The sequence below is a fragment of the Ornithodoros turicata genome, chromosome 1 (genome assembly GCF_037126465.1).
Source record: "Ornithodoros turicata isolate Travis chromosome 1, ASM3712646v1, whole genome shotgun sequence".
Taxonomy (NCBI): Eukaryota; Metazoa; Arthropoda; class Arachnida; order Ixodida; family Argasidae; genus Ornithodoros; species Ornithodoros turicata.
In genome coordinates, this window is record NC_088201.1 from 223,837,335 (window position 1) to 223,859,093 (window position 21,759).

General features: G+C 45.4%; 1 protein-coding gene and 2 non-coding genes across 3 annotated transcripts in view; 2 read left to right on the plus strand and 1 right to left on the minus strand.

Annotated features, from left to right (window-relative positions):
• LOC135395258 (complement C3-like) overlaps positions 1-21,759 on the plus strand; it is a 126,747-nt gene that overhangs the window by 30,143 nt on the left and 74,845 nt on the right. Inside the window, exons 9-18 of the mRNA XM_064626501.1 lie at positions 2,679-2,843; positions 2,905-3,033; positions 3,134-3,202; positions 3,386-3,595; positions 5,525-5,674; positions 13,911-14,037; positions 17,434-17,601; positions 19,294-19,435; positions 20,135-20,363; positions 20,945-21,154. Of these exons, the coding sequence (XP_064482571.1) occupies positions 2,679-2,843; positions 2,905-3,033; positions 3,134-3,202; positions 3,386-3,595; positions 5,525-5,674; positions 13,911-14,037; positions 17,434-17,601; positions 19,294-19,435; positions 20,135-20,363; positions 20,945-21,154 (1,599 nt within the window). The remainder of the gene's footprint in view (positions 1-2,678; positions 2,844-2,904; positions 3,034-3,133; positions 3,203-3,385; positions 3,596-5,524; positions 5,675-13,910; positions 14,038-17,433; positions 17,602-19,293; positions 19,436-20,134; positions 20,364-20,944; positions 21,155-21,759) is intronic.
• Positions 8,298-8,369, minus strand: Trnaf-gaa (transfer RNA phenylalanine (anticodon GAA)). The gene has a single exon. It is a non-coding gene; the product is annotated as a tRNA-Phe (tRNA).
• Trnaf-gaa (transfer RNA phenylalanine (anticodon GAA)) lies at positions 8,754-8,825 on the plus strand. Its single transcript has one exon. It is a non-coding gene; the product is annotated as a tRNA-Phe (tRNA).

Consider the following 21,759-nt stretch of genomic DNA (forward strand, 5'->3'; position numbering starts at 1 on the left):
CAGTACGCAGGCAGACTACGTTTGAACGGATGGTACACCTCATGGAACGATGCGAGAGCTCCAGGGGACAGGTGTTTTGCGGTTCGTCAGCTCTGGGTAGCTGCGCATCGTTCGAAAGCGGCAAACCAGGGGTCGCTCAGCGAGGGATATACACCTGTGAGGGTGACTGAGCGCTCCTCAATGCCACAGTGCAAGCCAGTGAATTATATTGAGGGGAAAAAGCCATTAAAGAAACAACAAAATGACACTAGACGTGTTTGAAATTCAAAATTACAGATTAAGATGGCTTCTATGGCTGCACGTAACGAAACAGATACTCATGGAACGATGCGACAGCCTCAGAGGACACGTGTGTCGCCGTAACGTTACGGCGAAACACGTGTATTGGAGACATGGAATCATGTATTGGAATAAGTTTCCATATCCATCTCACTCACCGGTTTCATCTCGCCGAATAATGTTAATCTCAGTTTTTCGGCGTACACCTATATTGTCATAGCATTAATTAATTTACATTGCACCCCAACTGCGATAGAGGTACAATGGTCTCTGTAACGAGACAGCCTTACGCGATAGTGACCGTGCTATGAAACTCTACTCCATGATAGGTCGATGTTGATGCTATTGCTACTTGGTGCTTTCACAACGGGCTTGTATTGAAGACAGGAAAGTCTAAAGTATTGTCGTTCATCAGCAAAGTAAACCCCACAGTTTTTCTTTATCAACTGTACGACACAAAGCTATGTAGAGTGTTCGCTATCAGAGACCTTGGGATCTGGTTGGATCATCGTCTCTCATTTAATGTGCACGTGGAACACGTTGTAAAAAAAAAAGCCTACCGAATCCTTGATATTGTCCCTAGAATGACTCGTGACTTGAGCGGAGGCAACATAAATAAGATTTCAGAGAATAACGGCGCAAAAGAAGACCTCGTGAGAACACCATCCTTTCGAGCACATAAAACATCATCTAGGGAAGTTGCATTATAATTTAGAATTAAAATTCAGGTACAAATTCAGAGAATAAAAAAAAAAGTCACTTATGGCTGTGCCAAAGTGACACAGGAACCGTACCGAATTGGCGTTCTCAACGTCAGAAAAATCATTTCAACAGCAAAGTTTTCCTATGAGTACAGGTCTTTGTCATCCAAATACATCGCGAACATTCCAGAGCCGTGAAACGGCGAAAGCATCCTTATAAATTGTTGTTAGGCCGTCAGATATAAGGATGTGGGTACGTTTGCAAACAGGCAGTGATTTTTCAATGGACATTAATGTCACCTGTCACCAACATGTGCTATTTGCATTAAGCACAGTTCAGGCACCAAGAGCCTGTCAACCGCATCCGACCGCATTTTAAGAACTCTCGGTAGAACATCAATCCGGTCAGTCTGTAGCAAAAGCAGATTTTTATCTCGCAACTCCCTTCTCATAGCCTGCAAATATGTCCCTCCTCTAAAGAATTATTGGTCATCATGAGGTACTGCAATTTTCAGTGTTCTGCATGCCTCTGCAGAACATCGAAAGTACTGAACTGAAATATCTCCTTGAGTCTGAGGAGCAACGAAAGGGGGGAACTAGACAGGACGGACACGGGACATGAAACGTCGGTTCTTGTCCCGTGTCCGCCTGTCTAGTTCCTCCCTTTCGTTGCTCCTCAGACTCAAGGAGATGTTTCAGTTCAGTCGTATACACCAGCTCGCTTGTCTACTCCACTTATGTTACTTATGTTTAATCCGAAAGTACATCGTGTACCATTGGGGTCAGACGTAAAGGAAATTCCCTTCGCGTCTTTGCGAAATTTGCGCGTCCGAAATATTCGACACAATGGGTATTAAAGGGGCACTAAAATGCAAAGAAAGAACTTCCTCTCAAATGAAAGTTTGTGTTTCAATTAGTACGATACAAGCAAAATACTTCACGGAGCGCTACCGTTTAGAAGAAAAACGAAGTGAAAACAGAGCCGTCTTTTTTCGGCAGCGAATGGAATCCACATGAAGCCACGATTGACGGCATCCAATGAGACAGCATCACAAGCTCGCACTTACCTATCGTGGCCGTGTGGATTTCGATTTGTTCCGTACATGCGCGACACTGCTTCATTTTTCAGTACCGACTCACTGAATTGTAGCCTGCAACAGTTCTCGCAAATGTTCTACTGACAATATGTATTTACATGTCGTTCGAACAGCGACGCTGGTCGGCTTCGCAACGCGCACTATGTTTTTCTCCGCGCACTGTTCCATGGCGTGACACGCGCGTGCACGGGCATCATGCACTAAAAACACCGATGCACGAGCTCAAACGACGTTCACTGCTTAGCGCCGAAGCAAGGAAGAGTCCCGTATATTTTGGATTGTGGCTTCGTCACGGAATCAAAGTTTTCAATTATGATAACAAGTACGAAATTAACATAGCCCGCAGCGTGGTTTGAAGTGAACTTGTTTTTGCATTTTAGTGCCCCTTTAATGCTGGTTGTTATTCACTCTGCGTGAACTGCCGCCGTAAAAAAAAAATAAGCATAATAAAACGAAGGTGCGCGTCCGTCTTTGCCTACAGCTGAGATGTTGGTCGCCTTGCGATCACGTGGCACGTCGCAGCATTACCAGAAATGGCGTGCCTCGTCTTGAGGACTTGGAACGCGTCCATTGCTGACGTCAGATCCTTTCGTATTTTTAGGCTAAAGTGTCCCATCTGACGGGTTATCCAGCCAAGGGTGTTCCCTTGACCATCGAAACCAGCGTGAGCAATGCGACAGACACAGTGAAGGAAACAGACAATAATGGACTGGCAAGCTTTCATGTGGAAATTCCAGGAAGAACTCGCCCTGTCATTACTGTTAAGGTACCTCCTCCTTCGCTGTTGTGCTCTGAGATAATCGATGGCTGATGTGCTGATCCCGCAGATAAAGACCGCATCCGGAAGTTTGCCTGCAGAACAGCAGGCGATAGCGACCATGCGCCTGGAACCGTATACTACACCCAATGACGGCTTTATAGCCATACAGAGGAATGATCCCAAGTTTCCTGCGAAAGTAAGAGACGTTATATATGAACACTTTAGTGAAGGGAATTGTTTCGGTGGTATATCGCCGTACTTAAACCATTCCATCCATCCATTCCCTTCCTTTACAGGTTGGTGAAGAGTACAACGCTGTTCTTTTGACAAATGTGGATGACCATCAAATGGTTGCTTACTATACGGTAAGTAAAAGCAGAGATCTAACGTGTGCTCTCGAAATAAGGGTCCCACAGTTTTACGTGCGCACGCACTCTAATGTTATTTCTTCCAGTAATCACAAGAGTGTGTTGCACCGGGGTACCGGGCAAATATGCACTACGTGGTAGCACATTCCTGATTCCCTGCTACACACTTTGCTTCTGTAGGTCATATCCAAGGGACGAGTCATCCTCACAGCCAAAATAGAAGAAGGGATTCTGCAGAAAAGTATTTCATTGCGTGTAACGGAAGACATGGAACCAAACTTCCGCGTGGTGGCTTTCGCAAAAGTGCGTTACAATGGGACAGATGCTGTTACCTTGTTCAGCGATTCCGTTTACGTCCGCACGGAGCGTTCTTGCAGTAAGAACTCTCAGGTAAGGATAGTCTGCCTGCAGCATCCGGGACATTTAATGAGGGTGTAAAAGGCAAAAGGACGGATCTTTGTCTTGTTGAGTATATGCGTATATGGTTATCCGTAAGGATGTGCCAACCGCATCCGCGAATCCACGAATCCTCGTATCCTAGGCAGGGATTCGAGATTCGCGAATCTGAATCCCACTGTCCTTAAAAAGGCGAATCGAATCTTTCGAATCCACCGACCGCGTTTCTTTTTCTTTTTTTTTCAAATTCCTGAGTACGCCGAAAGCCTCGTTGGCCGAGAGGTGTTTTCTTGCTTGGTTGTTCGCTTGTTTACATTGCTCCTGACTGAAAGTGTTCAGGCAGGAACTATTACATTACAAGTTTAAAAGTAAACTTGTTTCGCTTTTATTGTTGCTTAATTTTATGGCAATAATTCGGACTCGGGAATCTATGCATTTCTTGTAGTCCATGAGCAACGTGTGAAATAAATTACGTTTGGGGCGAACTATATGGGGGTATTTTCACCTGAAACTGAAGCATTATTTAATTTGCTTTTCATTAAACAAAGGCATCATGTTCTGCTTCAAAACACTTTCACGATTAGTGTTTTTTTTTTCTGGCTTTTTAAATGCTTATTGAAGAAAGGATTCGAAAGATTCGAGATTCGTGTGATTCGCGGATTCGATTATTTTTGAATTTGATTTTTGAATTTGAATTTTGAATTCGATTAATTCCTTAGTCTCGGATTCGGATTCGATTAATTTTGAATTGATCCCGTCTCTGGTTTCCAGTATTTCTTCCGACGTCTACTCTACTTCCGACGTAACACGTACTTTGTCTACGCGTTCCTTTTATTTTATTCTTCGCGTGTATTTTTCGACATCAGTATTGTTGATGACATCGATGTTGGCGAGCAGAAACAACGGGGACAGAGTGAATTCCTCACACGACATGGGTGTTGTCATTGTAGGAGGCACGATGAGCAACCACCTCCGCTGCGGAGAACCAAAAACAGCACCGTAACGTTTCAAGCAGCCTGTGTATTTATCCCCCAGTTTTCCGGACAATATTTATAAGAGAAAATGGATTCTATTTGTGCTTCTACAAGGTGTCCCACCGAAAAAGGGCCAGGGGCTAAAGAAAAAAACGGAGTGCTCTACACAAATTGAACCAACTGTACGTGCTTGGCAGTTGTGTGGGCTATCCAAAAATATTTTTTTCATCGCCCCCTTGTCAATTAATTAGCGGTAAGTAATTCTCTAACTTTTTAATTATCCGTTTAGCTCTCAGATGTCAATGAGGAAGTTGTAGTACATGTGGAAAAAGACGCAACTGAAGTGGTTCGAGGTTGCTATGGCTTGTGGTTTCGTTTTTTCCCAGGTTCAAAAATTGGTTTCAGAAGCCGCGCGCACCACGGAGCGCTCCCCATAATTCGGCGCCCGCGTGCGATGATTGCAGTGCACTCTGATAGGTGTGCCGTGAAACAGGTGAAATATCTTCCTCTTGTGTGACGTGGCCCAAGGATGGTCTTCAAGCGCTAATCTCAAGGTCGATGTGACGCCGGAGGGCGCTGGAATCGTCGTGCGCGGGTGCCTGATTGTGGGTAGCGATCGGTGGTTCGCCCGGCATCTGAAACCCGGGAAAAAACGAAACCACAAGCCATAGCGACCTCAAACTACTTCAGTTGTGTCTTTTTCGACATGTACTACAACGTCTTCATTGACATCTGAGAGCTAAAACCGATAATTCAAAAGTTAGACAATTAATTACCGCTAATTAATTGACAAGGGGCGATGAAAAAAATATTTTTGGATAGACCACACAACTGCCAAGCACGTACAGTTGGTTCCATTTGTGTAGAGCACTCCGTTTTTTCTTTAGCCCCTGGCCCTTTTTCGGTGGGACACCCTGCATATTTTGCTTCCGCGTTTTGCTTCCATTAGACGGAACTGAGCCTCGAAGATACTCAAGTTGAGCCTGGTGGTGCTCAAACAATCACGATCAAAGGAAAAGAAGGCACGGTTGTGGGTATCATGGGTGTTGACAAAGCGGTTTACTTACGGCACAAGAAGGGTCTACTTACGTCCGACAAGGTAAGCACGTTCCAGTGGTCTTTACGTGCAGTGTACACAGTATATAGTTGATAATACAAAAAGTTTGATTACGATAAATTCCACTGGTCGTTGCGAGTGAAAATCTTGCACTGGCTTGAGTCTGCCTGTTATATTCAGTGATGGCCAGTAGTTAAGTACATCTAGTTAAACTACTAGTTAAACTACCTTATTGTAGTTAAAAAGTAGTTATGAACTACTTGCAGGAATGTAGTGGCAACTACTAATTAGACTACTATTTTAGGTAGTTAACTACAGTAGTTAGGTTACTGAAGGCGCCAACTACTTCCGATTTTGCCGCAAGCTTTACGGCACGATTGTGCTTCCGACTTTTACCTCGAGCTACTTGTTTAATGAGAACGGAGGTGCAGAGCAATTGTGTCGTGCATGTATACTAAATCTTCACTTTGAATGCTTGTCTAGTGATGCCTCATTTGCTGTGAAATAATTGTGCAACTTAGTCTATCGCGTAAACATGGAAAGAATTTCGCTGCAAGCTTTGTATTTGACGATCGTAGCAATGGCTTTAGCCAAAGTTTATCGACGAAGGCTTGAAGGTTGGCGACGAAGGTATCGACGATACCTGGAGCTTGAGGGAACGAGATAACACACGAAGAAGTAGACAAGACGTGTGTTATCTCTTTCCCTCAAGCTCAAGGTATGCCACCTTCGTCGAACCTTCACCAGCTCGCTTGCCTGCTCACCCTTATTTCACCAAAGTTTATCATTGCTTGTGATTCATATTTAGGTGTCCAAGAACACTACAACGGGTTAGTGTTGATGGACAACGTTAAGTAGTTATAGATGTAGTTAAATTACATTGCAGTTGTTAAAGAAGTAGTTTTAACTACTCCCCTGAAAAGTAGTTGAACTACTACTTAAACTACTCAATCGCAAAGTAGTTAGTAGTTATTGTTATACTACTGTAGACGTAGTTAGCCATCACTGGTTATATTACGTTACGTTATGTTTCATTGGTCGTTCTGTTTATTCTCCGTTCGTTTCTGCCCTATCTTCTTACACTCTGCACTGCCCTGTGCGAAAGTGACCGGCGGAAATCGACCTTGATCGAGACTGAACGTCATGCAGGGCAGGCGTTTGACTGAACGTATCTCTTCGCAATGCGTATGTTTCATGGACGATGAATCATATACGGTTACGGTTCTAATTTTTTTTTTCACGGATTTGGAACACAATAAACATTCCCATTGTTATTGTTTTTATTTGTTTGTTTTAATTCCGTGTTAGCGCCGCCAAGGAACTGTGGCTATATGAGCGGTGTACAGACGTGGACAGATGGAGAGACGACAGCAGGAAGGAGTGGGGGACAGTGGGATTAGTATATGCGTCCTGGGCCGACTTCAGTGGGGAACTGTGCCGACATTCGTCAGGAAAGTCTTAGGAAAACCCAGGGAAAACCTCAGACAGCACAGCCGGTGACATGATTCGATCCCGTGTCACCTCCCGATCTCGGCGCGGAAAGCGATAATCCTATCGCATTGCCATGGGAGGTGGTCTATTTGTTTTGAAAAGCCTTAATGCGTGATACCAATTATAGGTGTCATGATACACAAAGTGAAACCGACCAGCAAATTAAAAAAATGCGCATAATGCAAAACACTCTCGCGTGTGCTCAGAAGCAGTGTTGAGCAATTCGAGTATATCTTTGCCGGCTAGTTTGGTTCAGTGGCTTCTCGTTCTCGGTGATCAGTGAAAACCACAAATAAACGTACAGAGCTGTCTTGGAAATGACTTACACACCGTTTATCACCGGAATGAGCGCATCAGATCCGTCAATTTTCGTTCCATTGGCTTCATGTTGAACTACAATGAACAGAACATATTATTGTAAAGGAAAATGCCACGCAAAAAAACCCACTGTCATCAACTTGCCCTCTCTTCAAGTAGCCGCACTTTACCCTATTGCTCCTGCAAAGACCAATCCTCCTTCATCATTTTGCCCCGCACCTCGTCACATCGCATCCGCTGGCGACTACTTCGTCACCTCCGGGATCCGAAGGGGGGGGGGGGGGGGCTTCTGTGGCGCCTTCGTTCGTTCGTTCGTTACAGACGTGGCTAGAAACCTACAACCTAAAAGCGGCGTGGCTTCCTGACACGGCCCGTGCATCGTAGCACTACAATGTGGCGACCCTTATCGTTATTTTCAAGCTGGCGTTTTCTAAACGCTGTGTTCCAAACGCGCAAACAGTATTGTGCCCGATACTTAATTTAGGTAGGGAAATACCGCTACCCTATTTAAAAGTAGCCCGATACTAGCGGCAATACAAATTTACAAATGTAGCGCGATACCGCTACTGCTACAAAAAAAAACAAAAAAAAAACAAATAAGTAGCGCAATTACCCTTCCGCTACTTTCTCGCCGAAGGCCCATGAATATGTGATTCGATACATTCCAAGATATGTGCTCTTGCTGATACTTTATTTTTTGCGATAAGTACTTTCTGAAAAAGTCATTACACACTTGCATTCACCTTCAAGAGCAGTTGCCGTTCAAAGTTCCCGTCACTGAGCCTAACACGTTTCTTGGTGAACGTATCGGCGCAAACACTGAAAACTCGAATGGAAACAACTCCTGGAAAAGAGGTGCTGACGCCAGGAATCGAACCTGGGTCTTCTGATTTTCGGTCAGATGTGCTAACCGCTACACCACACCAGCACGCCGTTTCCCTTGAGCCATTGAGTGCCTCAAGTACGGGGGGGGGGGGGGGGGGACGGACAACCAACCACGCTATTCCCATTCTCTCTTACATCTTTCTCACTCAGAAGACCCAGGTTCGATTCCTGGCGTCAGCACCTCTTTTCCCTGAGTTGTTTCCATTCGTTAATTTCTGGGCGTTTGAGGCTTACTTGTCTGTGTCGTCCCTAATTGTTGGTCTGCCTCGGCCAAATCTCGTTGTTTACGTCGTTTACAATCGTCCTGCCTCGTGTCTGAATGAGAGAGTGAGTGAGAAAGATGTAAGAGAGAATGGGAATAGCGTGGTTGGTTGTCCATCCCCCCCCCCCGTACTTGAGGCACTCAATGGCTCAAGGGAAACGGCGTGCTGGTGTGGTGTAGCGGTTAGCATATCTGACCGAAAATCAGAAGACCCAGGTTCGATTCCTGGCGTCAGCACCTCTTTTCCAGGAGTTGTTTCCATTCGAGTTTTCAGTGTTTGCGCCGATACGTTCACCAAGAAACGTGTTAGGCTCAGTGACGGGAACTTTGAACGGCAACTGCTCTTGAAGGTGAATGCAAGTGTGTAATGACTTTTTCAGAAAGTACTTATCGCAAAAAAATAAAGTATCAGCAAGAGCACATATCTTGGAATGTATCGAATCACATATTCATGGGCCTTCGGCGAGAAAGTAGCGGAAGGGTAATTGCGCTACTTATTTGTTTTTTTTTTGTTTTTTTTTGTAGCAGTAGCGGTATCGCGCTACATTTGTAAATTTGTATTGCCGCTAGTATCGGGCTACTTTTAAATAGGGTAGCGGTATTTCCCTACCTAAATTAAGTATCGGGCACAATACTGTTTGCGCGTTTGGAACACAGCGTTTAGAAAACGCCAGCTTGAAAATAACGATAAGGGTCGCCACATTGTAGTGCTACGATGCACGGGCCGTGTCAGGAAGCCACGCCGCTTTTAGGTTGTAGGTTTCTAGCCACGTCTGTAACGAACGAACGAACGAAGGCGCCACAGAAGCCCCCCCCCCCCCCCCTTCGGATCCCGGAGGTGACGAAGTAGTCGCCAGCGGCTGCGATGTGACGAGGTGCGGGGCAAAATGATGAAGGAGGATTGGTCTTTGCAGGAGCAATAGGGTAAAGTGCGGCTACTTGAAGAGAGGGCAAGTTGATGACAGTGGGTTTTTTTGCGTGGCATTTTCCTTTACAATAATATTTTCTCCTCTGTGACACCAGGGTGAACACTGTCGTTGTCTGGGCTTCGAAGTAACGTGTTGACGTTCCGCACGTGGTGTTTTAAAAAGACAACTGACATGTTTTCGAGGTAAGAGGGGATTTTTTTTTGTTCCATCTGTCACTTTCGCGAGCATTGACTTCAATTTGATCACTTGTGAACCTCGGCTAATAAGATATGACATCGCCGTTATGATGCTGTGTCACTGCCCTGTGTTTCCATGTGCACTGCTCGTTGAACCGGCGACAAAAGTGGCGTCGTATATCAGATCTCGTGCAGGGATTGCCAGAACGTGTATGTAGGCGAGACGGGCACGAGGATGAAGCAACAGTACGCTGATATGTGCAAGAGCACAGATAAGCACGCCGAACTGTGTGAACATGCCTACAAGACAGGCCACCACGTGGATTTAGACAACCCTGTTATTTTGGCCAGTGAAAGTCGTCGGGGAGTGCGCAAACAACTTGAGTCCTGGTCCATCAAAATAACTAATATTGTTTTGAACAAGCACCTCGGACCACACCCGACTGCTACGCCCCCTTGCTACATAAATAGTACCGGGTAACTGCCTTCTGCTTCATTCCGATGAGTAGGTCTGCATAGGCTCCGAAACGTCAATGTCTGTTGTTAATTTTAATTCGTTGTGTACGCCGTGCGTATTTTTATCGGTTTTATAAGCACTACTCGTTATATGACCTTTCGGCTGACCCAAACAAACGACAAAATTTAAACCCGACATTAATTGTTTGATGTCCTCAACTTACCCATAGGGTGGGGTAAGTTGCTGAAGATACGCTGCCATTCGTTTTTGGCTCGTACGAAATAAATATCTGGTTTAGCACCACAGTAATGTGTGAACCATTTCTCAAAGGTCTTGGGATTCAGTTAACAAATTAAGGGGCAGCTTAGCGATTATTTTGACTGCCATTATCAGAACAATATTCACTGTCTTCAAAATGCGCCGCCTTACCCTATGATCGGTGCCCCTACAACACCCGGTAACTGTTCTGTGTCACCACACTGCAACTGACATTGAGGGCGCGGCCACCCGGGCTCTCCATTCTTTCGCCCTAACTTCATGCATACGTGGCGCAACTCAGCCTTCACTGCCGAGCTAAATGCTCCAATGAGTTGAACTGACTCAGACCCCTGACGCCCAGTCTTGATGGTCCAACATCATTCCCTATCACGTGCCGTTAAATCTGCCTCTGAACCTATCACCGCCAACGCACACTTCCACTCTATCACAGACTTGACACGCTGATTGTCATTAAGGTCGTGGTGGTGGTGCTCCTGCATGGGCTCGCGGTTGTCGGCCTCGCAGAGCTGGGCAACGTCACGACCGACACCCTGAAGGAATATGCGTCCTGGGGCGACTTCTAAGGCAACTGTGCCGACATTTGCCTGAGAACGTCTGAGGAAGACCTATGGAAAATCCTCAGACAGCACAGCCGGCACCGGGATTCGAACCCGGGTATCTCCCAGTCTCGACGTGACATGGCCGGTACGCCAACCACGAAGCCACGGGAGCCGGTGATTGTCATTAAGCCACTCATGCTACAAACCTATTCAGTCCTGTCTCTCGCTGAGGAGTGTCCTCAGCTTTTCGTCGGTGTCATCTCTCTAGGCAGTCCCTTTAAAAAATGTCGCGTTCTAAGACACTCATGAGTCATGACAATTCAAATGAGCACGGATCCCACGTGCACCCTGTCTGACCGTATCACTCTGGACGGTATGGTGCCTCGCTCAACACGCAGTTTGCTCTCACGTCTCCCCGGTGTTGGTGGTGGTGGTGGCGATGGAACGTCACGACTATAGAAGGGGGGAGGGAACATGCTTCCTGGGCCTACTTTACAAGGAAGGATAACCCAGAGAAAAAGTCCGAGGAAAAACCGGGGAAAATATCCAGACAGCACAGCCGGAGCTCAGGTTCGTAGCCCGGAGCCGGCTGTCCTGTACCCTCGACTCTGCATAGATTTCCGCCAATCTAGCAATGCCGTGTGGTCCTAGTCACTGTTCCTTCTCATTCCCGTACATGCTGTGTCATCTCCCGCCTTAGCCTGTCAGCAACCAAGATCATCCACCTTCTCATTCAAATTCTGCCGACTTAGACACCGTAGATAACAGTTTATAATCATCTGATGTCAACCTCAGCTCTTTTAAAATGTAATCATTGAAAAATAGCCTAGTGCAGGGCTTCCTCGTGCGTCTGACTTGGAGGAAACAAACTTTAAAGCGAGCCCTCAAAACGAAGACGGACGGCATACAGTGTGCTTTTCGTCTTACTTACGAGTGCTCGTTCGACGTCGACTCGGACCAACTTGCCCGACTTTCTACGCTTGCCGACAAGCAAACACAGCCGTTCACTGAGAAACGGCAAGCTGACCGACCCCTGTAACATTGGGCGGTGTGTCCTGGCGGGCGGTGTGGCCTGGACACCACAGGACTTTCATCCTTATTGTGAATGGGCTTATTATTTCATTACCCGCATCACTACTAGCAATGGGGTAGACTATCGCCCCCGGCGATGAAACTTCCCCACCATCATCCCGTAAATAAGTTGTTGTTGTTGTTGGCGGTGTCTTCGGCGAAGCACAAAATGAATGCAGTGAAACTGCGTTAACATCAGGCATGTTATCTTATGTATTTTTTTTTCGTTCCATACGTTATCTTGCCTTTCGTATGTCCACCTTATGTGTTCTATTATCAGCGCTAGACCACCACCAACACTACACCACCGCACCACACCACCAGCATATTATCAGCATCAGCACTACATCACCACAAGACCACTAGACCTAGATCTATCTCTTTTTGTTTACAGCCGACCCACCACCCGCCCACTACCAGTATCCAGCCCTACTACTTATCCACCCCTAACTATCACTATCTACCCAGCTACATACAGCGGTGCGAGCCTTCTTCATCCCTGGCCAGTGGCCTCTTCGCCGCGCTGCCTCTACGAGTGCGTATGCGCAGCACGCGGGTATGGGAGGAGGAAGGAAGGCTTTACCCGAGTCCGTACACATCCATCAGACAGTGTAACGCATTAATAGCACATGGACATTTTTCAGCCATGCAGCTACCATCGCAGCCATCTCCGGCTTAGGTGGCAAGACCGCTCGCCACTGCATAAGCGCGACTGCAATTTAGCTTCTTCAAGTCAATTTGCAATTCCAATGAAAAACGTCGAACTCCCTGTCTCGGAGCCTAGAATCTGAAACGTAATCGTTCGCGTCCACATTTTCTTTTCAGACCATTCCCATCCTCAACTTACGCCTGCCATTCAAGGAACCCCCACTGCTCCTTACTAGTCAATGCACTAGCTCGTCCTTACAGCAACGATGATACGGCAGAAAAGCAACAGCAAGCTCCCCGTGAAAGCCGTGTATGATCAGTTCTTCACTCGCCCCCAGTACTCGGCAGGTTGGCCGCCGACAAAGTCAGCAGGGGAAGCAGAAACTGAATGGCATCGTCAAGTGCAGACTCGATTTCTGGTTCCCATGCGTTCTATCAATGTACAAGGCTCAAATGCAGAAGATGGTCGGCATGTCCCGCACGGAACTCACCTGTCTCCTGAAACCTTCAGTCGTGGGTTTCCGTCCTTCTGCCTCCGTGCTGTTGTAGGTTTTCTCGGAGAAAGAGTGATACAGGTATCAGCGTCCAACAGTTTACTCGCAACCTTTCAGTTGTGGACCATCTCAACAGTTCCATACCCCGTCACGGACACCTGGTGGTGCTGGTCTCGTCGACAGCGTAACAGCTCACGGAGGCTTCGACGTTTCTATAATGCAGAATGCATTGTAAGGACAGGAATTACTTTGACCAGTGGCATGGCCGAGTGTTGGCCAGGTTTGTCCGGAAGACCACCGGTTCTGCTGTCTGAGATTTCCCCCTGGATTTTAGGGTGGACGAACGTGGGCACAGTTCCCCGACGTGGAGTCTAACTGTCCACCTCACGCCTTCCTACTATTCTTTCTTCACCTGTGCCCACGTCTGTAAGGCGCTCATAGCCACAGTCGCTTCGCGGCGCTAACACGGAGCAAAAAAGAACTGTACTGTCACTGTACAATTTGGCGCACCGAGAAACGGGTACGAAACGCGACATCATCGCAGTGGACCAGGGGCGTTCCCTGCGCTGTGCTAGTCGCGCGATTTGTGTGCGGCCAAACGAAAGAACTCCCTTTGCCCTCCCTGTTGCATAACAAGGCAGAACTGTACACTTTGGGTCTTCTTTCGATGAAACGAATTTTACAATTCCCTATCTCGCAAGGTATAAAATAGCGTTTAACATGATGCAGGTCTTTTCTGCCTTGGAATCCAAAGACATGGGCTGCAGCGTGGGTGGGGGAGTTGACGACAACGAAGCCATCTTCAAATCAGGGGTGGTCGTCCTAACGAAAGGCCTGAATCCCACTACAAGAAATGGTAACGTGCTTTCATGTTTTATCACTTCTGATCACCTCCCAATCACCAGGAGCCAACAGAACTGCCGTAACTAGTGAACGCGAGGATGTTCGCCATAATGTGCCAACATCGAACGATATAGAAATAACTGTCTGGGTACCACCATCGAAATAAGTAGCACTGACAGCAGGCAACAAGCACGCTGATGCAATTTCGACTATAAACTGCGTCAGTAACACTTCAATCATATTGTCGCGACAATATCTCTTTCTTTTTTGCGTGCTTCTTTTTTTTTGGGGGGGGGGGGTGCGACGCATGACGCGTGATTCTTATTCAGGTGAAGTGACGATGTAATAAGTTACTCGGATGCGTCTTGAATGGTGCCCCTCCTCCTTCTGAGAATAAACTACATCTAACTGTGGTCGGTTGAGTGGAGTGCCGTAACGTTGGGCATGGATGAGTGGTCTCTCTGCCTAGTCTCTACAAAAAAACATTATCACAAGGGAGTTGAAAAAAGATACACAAAAACAGAAGGGATCAGCACGCGCTCCAGTGCCCTTCTTTTTTTTTCTCGCTAGATACATTATGATTTGGTTTTCGGGCTATCAACAACACCAAATCGCCTTCAGTGTAGACTGGTTGCGCGAATAGCTCACGGGAGAGGGGACACTCGTACATTTACTCACATATAGGATGTCCCAGAAAACGTGTCATTGAATTATCATTAAAAAAATCTACGCCACCTATAATCATGCGTTCAATGGCATTTGTTCTTACTAGATTTTTGCCATCTCCTGATGTGCATGTCATGTAACTTATGTTTAATTATGTAAATTTTTGCGAAGTGAACTCGGAAATTTGCCAGGTAAAGGTCACTTTTTTGCCCCACCAATATGAAGAGCGTGCCGAATTCACTCAAATACATGATAGTTGAAAGTAATATTTACGAGCTATGCCATCGGAAAAAATAGCCGAACATCTTGCTTCTCGGAGCAGCGGACCATAACGCGCGATGACTTTTGAGCGCAATCGCTCTCAGTCCAACGAAAGGAGCTTCCAAAGTCAGCCCACAGAGTGACAGTTGAAAAAGTAACAGTTCCTAAAATTGGGAAAGGGAAAGCATTATCCCAGCCAAAGTCGCACGCGATAGGCCATGCCTGTGTTATATCTTTCAGTGATGCCGGGGTGGGCCGGGTTTCCCAGCTCCTCTCGTCGGAGTGAAAAAGACTGCGTTGAAAAATTCATCGCCCGCTGTCCTGTAGGAGCCCCGTAGAGCATGATGCTCAGCTATTTTTCCCGATGGGATAGCTCCTGAATATCCTTGTCAATTATCATTAATTTGAGTAAATTAGACACGCTCTTCACATTGGTGGGGTGGAAAAGTGACCTTTACTTGGCAAATTTGCGACTTAAGCTCTCAAAAATTTACTAAATTAAACTTACGTTATACGAGATTCACATCAGGAAGTGGCAAATGCCTAGTAAGAACAAATGTCGTTGACTGCGTGATTCTAGGTGGCGTAGTTTCTTTTTTTTTTATTATTATGATTCAATGACATGGTTTCTGGGACACCCTGCATGTATACAGTCATCGCTCGATTTATGAACACCCTCGGTTCCCCGAAAAATCGTTCATAAATCGAGGGATTCATAAATCGAAAAGTCAGTTAACTGAGTACTATCGAGCAAATGCAACAGTATTTCCGAGTTGGGATTGTGTTTATAATGCCATACATTGTGTAATTTTGCGTTTTACCATGCCTTCTGCTGTATCAATCCCACAAAGAACAGACTTTAGCGAAGTCACACTCTGTTTATTATGCAATACTAAATTGTTTAATTTTGCTTTGGACCATGCCTTCCGCTGTGTCAATCTTGGAAATAAGAGATGTCACCACATTTGCACTGGACTGGTCTCGGATTTCCTCCCGGATTTTTAACATCCGTTTATTAATCTCCGGGTGACAGCGACCACCTTATTCATCAACTGAGGTCAGGAACACTTGGTCGCACCTTGTGCGACCCCGGAAAACCCGTTTGTTGTTCGGATTTCGAGGGGTTAAGAACCGAGGGTGCAATACCTGGAAAACGTTTTGTCCTTTCAGGCGTCATACATAAGACCGCGGAGTTATACCTTTGAAGGTTTATGTTGACCTCGGAACGATCCGTTCATAAATTGAGGGCAAAAACGCTGGGCAACTCCTAGTTGGTTCCTAGAAATTCCGTTCAGTATTCGAATATCGAGGTTCATAAAACCAGGGAAAAATGAATGGAAAAAGTCTGGTTCCCCGTGCTCGTGTTCATCAAACGTGGGAATTCATAAACCGACGGTTCATAAATCGAGGGTTGACTGTAGTTGTTTTTTGGCGACTGCTTTCACCGCACGATATCGTCTCACATGTTCAATATTCAGTTCGTGTGCCAGTTCGTCCAATCGTAATATCTTGGTGCGGAAATAACAACAACTTTATTTTGATGATGACGGCGGTGTTTCATTGCCACAGGCCATAATCTACCCGATTGTTCGCGCTAATTAGGTGAACATATAATGATGATCCCCACAGCGATTACAGAACTTCCGTGTTTTTTTATGCTTTTTTTTCTCTAATTGTTCCAGACTTATCATGTCGTAGAATACATCGGAGACCAAGAGAGGCTGCTCAAAAAATTGGTGACTAAAATGTACCCTAATGTCATGGTCAATATGAACCATAAAAGAAGTACAGTCAACCCTGGTTAATATGACCAAGGCCGTTCCCGCAGATTTCGGTCATAAAGCGAATTGTCATATTAACGAGCAACATGGATGATGATCCACGTAAGCCCTTCATAATAGAAGTCTGTTTGGCTCTCTCTAGTTTATTGAACGCGCAGACAATACAGGCACAGTAATTCGTTTATTTTATTTTACAGACACAATTTATTAAGTACTTGCAAACTTACAATTTATTTAGTTACAAGTTATTGACGAAAGAAATCCGTCCTTTCCATACCAATACAAGTCACAGTACTGGCCAAGTGACCGAGGCTGACCGTCTTTTAACTCTTCTTGCTTGCAGTAAATATAGTAGTGACTCACCTCAGAACGTGGGTTTTGACTTCGGCATTCACCGGGCATGCGTTTTCTCGGGACCATTGAACTTTTAAGTCAGCCGGATGACTGAGTCAGCGGTGGGCGGTCACAATAACGAGAGAAGAATACACGTGTTCTCTCCAGTTCGTACCCGGAATGTTGGCCACAGTCGGATTATCGAGTTGTCATAATAACGAGGGGCCTTTACACAGGACCTCCATAGGGAGCAAACCGTTCCCCAGAAAAACTGCCACAAAGTGAGGATGTCGTACTAACGAGTGTCATATTAACGAGGGCTGACTGTATCCAATAAGGATCTCTGACGCGGACTGTTTGCCTTCTAGCCGAAGGTCCAGCCCTTCGCAAATGCTGCGAGCACGGAATCAGGAGGGATGCCTACCAGAAGATGGGCGATGTCCGTGTTGAACACCTGCAGCGAATAGTACAGTCGGAGAAGCAAGCATGCCTGGATTGTACAGCTGCATACCGGCGTAGTGGCTCCCTTCGAGAGGGTATGGCACCGAACTTTCCAACACAGGTATCAATAGGAGTATTAGAACAGAATAAATGAAGCAACCTAAATTATATTCTGTGACAGTTTTTTTCATTGCAAAGACTGTTGAGTTCACTTGAGAGAACGGCATTCGAATTGATTGCATGCTGATTGAATATTTCGGTTGTGAATTTTTTTCAGCAGCATTCTGAAACACCACTTTTCATTCGGGAGCAGCGAACGATTAATCTATGTATTACATCTCCAATGTATGCCTTCACAGTCACCCCGTTGAATCCAGTACTTTTTACATACAAGACAATCACAACGCCTTCTGAGAGTAGTAGTTTCGTTCACAAATCATAGGCCCACAGGAATAAGGTACGGATTTAAGCAGGCCGTTCCTGCTAAAACAGCCTGTTCGTCAAAAGATTTTGCCTGGAATTTGATAAACAGTGAACTTACAGAACAAATTAAATGCGCCTAGCCGTTCTTCAGTCTATTTTGCGATTGATACCTCGTGCATATTGGAACCGCGCGTATAAGTTGGAAAAGCATACCACAAAGGCTAAAAATATAGTACAACATCACGGGCATTTGTAGAAGGAGCAGCTTTCACGTATTTTTTGTAATTTCGCGGTCATCATATTTCCAATAAAGATAATCGCGAAATATTGGTAACGATAATGGGAACGTACGAGCACAACATGACTCAACATTCCTGCCGCTGTCTGGCTTTTACGGTCACTGCTATATTTCAATTGGGCATTACTAATTGCAACTACTGAGTTCGCGAGTGCAACTAATAACGAAATGAACGTGTCACACTAGTTCCACTGCGTCTATTGCATCCTGCATTTGTTCTATGTTCTTCCTGTTTCGACCTCTGAACATTCATTCCACACTTATTCTCAGACTCTTCGATCTCGTCAATGTCAAGTCCGGCAAAGAAGGGTTAGGCTAAATTGAGATACCCGGATATTTCCTGATATATACCCAGATACAGACATTTCCTCGGCAAAATACCTCAGACTTGTGTCATTCCAGCGTACTGACTCAGGCCAGATCCGTAGTGTATCTTCGAAGAATATAGGTCTGAGTGCATCAAAGGGTGATATAATTAATTAATAGTTGTGTTTCTATATGGACGTGAGGTGAGCCCGATCACACATTTGTGTGGCTGCATGATGCACGTGCCGCATGGTAGAACTGAGGATAATTCCACCACTTGTTGTTCTCTTGACATGCGCCGTAAATCTCCGAGGCACGGTGCTCGAAGCAAGGTGTTCTTCTCCCACATTGCTCCCGTCCTCAGCAAAAAAAGAAAAAAAAAAGAAAAGAAAAGGTAGAAAAGGGAAACATATATAAATATACAGTGAGGTGTGAATAAGATAAAGCCTGACGATGGGGAATGTCCTGGTAGAGGCAATCGCGTGATTAAAACGATGGCAGCGATAACGATGACAACAATATCGATGCCGACGTGGGCCCCATCTCACCTTTTGGATACTCATATCTTCGAGTGTACCATTGATGATTACAATTTATTGTTAAAGAGTGTTCGTTTATTTATATTGCCTTTTTTTTACGACTGAAACGGTTGTGGGCTTTTCATGGGCTATGGAATGCATCAAACGAAGCGAAAACATTTACTGTTGTAAAGCAGTGCAGTTCCTATCCTGGTATCTTTCGTCATCTGTCTCTTACACAGAACACGACGAGGAAGCTATATTTGCGAGATTGTTGTACGAGCTTGACTCCATTTATCCCGACAATACTCTGGGACCCGTGAGAGAAGACGAAGTACGCAGAGACTTCCGCGACACCTGGCTGTTTAATACTGTTACAATTGGGTGAGTGTGCATTTATAGAACAGGGCTGTTTAAACGGTTAGCAAAAAACCGGAAAACCGTGCTGAGGTTTCCCCCTCCCCTCTTGTTCACCTCTTCTTCAAACAAGGCTCAGGCAAAACCGCTGGCCTATACAAAACGTCGACAAGCAAGAAGAGACAAAGTTAATTCCAGCTGACGTAGTGCGAATTCTACAGTTGCTACTTCTTTGGCAAATTCAAACCGAGAATACAGCTAACTTTGCGATGGTCGCCCGCAGCCCCTGTTCTCATGGGCTAGCTATGACAACTTGCTTAGATTCAGTACGGAGCTGATTAACACGAATAAGGAAGGACTACGTTTTCTGATACCCCTGTCTCACGGGCAGTCTTCAATGATCATTGAAACCAATCGTCATTGAAAATCCGTGTAGAGCCACCTTGCGTGCAACGTGTCAACCTGTCGGGGAACATTGAATCCAATACTCCTTGGGAAGTTGACACATCACACGCTTGGTGTCACTACACGCATTTCAGTCGTCATTGGTTTCAATGATCATTGAAGACTGAACACGTGAAGCGAGCTTATGCCATTCGATAGTTAAACCTACTCAGCTGACCTCATGTGAAATTCACCACATAGGAATCAGATCACCCACCAGTTTCACGAGCACCATATGTACCAGCTCCAGCTGCATAACCGTTTATTTCTCCTTTTCCACAGCCCTTCTGGCAAAGCAGAGCACGAGACTACCTTGCCGGAGAGCATCACGACCTGGGAGTTGGGAGCAGTTAGTGTGTCTCCACGCGGTGGGATATGCGTGGCATCGCCCGTAGAAATCACCACTTTGAAACCGGTCTTCATAGAAATCAACCTGCCGTATTCCGTCGTGCAAAATGTACAAATTGAGGTACCAGTGACACTCTACAACTATGGAAGTAAGGATATACAGGTAAGTATATCTCTAAGGAACTCTATTGCGTGTTAGACGACTTGACGCATTGCAATTATGTTTTCTTTCGTATCATTTTTTCTCATGGTGTTGTATACTCCATAACGATATAGGAGAAAGTGTCCCGGAGATATTCTCGCAGCATTCACAGTGTACTTAGTACGGTGAAGCATGTGCCTATGAAAGCGATTGGATCTCTGAGAACTGCACACCATACACAAATGTATAGCGCTGTGAAGCAGCCGGAGCTCTTTTTGCCTTCAGGGGAGAACCTTGCGCCAGACCAAAAATGTCTCGATACTGGAAACGCAGTGTGACCTAACTTTTACCACATATAATTTTTTGCCCCCTGAACAGTTGTTATCCTTGTCTTGATTATAAAAAAATAAATAAAAAACATCACTTCGTTCTAAGTTCCAGAGGCGCTGTCATTGTATACATTACAAGATACCGAACATTTTCTGTCGCTTTGTAACAACATATTACGATCATAAAACTGAGTTTTGCGGTCCCGGAAATGTAAATTAATATTGCTCATACTCTGCTTGAGGTTCATGACTACTGCCTTTTGATATTACCAGGCTAAGGTGTTTCTTCAAGGGACACGAGGCATCTGCTCATCAGCCAAAGAAGGAGAGATATCTCCAATTCAAAAACTCACTGTTCCCAAAGGGAGTGGTCGTACAGTAGTATTCCCTATCGTTCCCTTGGAAGCTGGTGACCGATATATCCAGGCCTCCGCCTTCACCAGCAACGGCAAAGACAGCGCTCGAGTGCGCTTGAGAGTGGAAGTACGTGTAGTTTCCAGTGGTAACAAATCACTTATATTCTTCTTTTTTTTCTCTCTCTCTCCTGTTCTACTTTGGATATAACGCGTGTATGGACATCGAAACAGCAAACTTATGAAGTACAGAACACGACATGAATTTTTACTCGCTTGCCTAACCGTGAACCGCAATGGTTCCATCCATAAACGTTGCAAAGACGGAAGAAAGAAAGAGAGCAGAGGATGAAGAATGGCAGCGATACGAGATTGTGCACCCGAAGTTCAGGGGTCGGATTCACATACACGATCGTAAGTAACAGTAAAATGCGGGTGTATCCCGTTTGAAACCATTTAATATAACCTTTCATAAATAAACGCGTAAGTATCCACTGTCAAAAATAAGTCTACAAGAATATACGCTTAAAAATGAACGCACAAAAATAATCGCTCAAGTATCCCCGTGTAAATAAAAACGCTAAGGAATCCACGGTTAAGAATATATCGTTAAAAACATAACCCATCCACGGTACGGTTTCTACAGTCACGTGGTATGGCAGAGATTGAAATGGACATTCCGCTTCAAGAAAGGATCCCGGAGTCGACCAATTTCATTCGGCTTCTGGTGCGCAT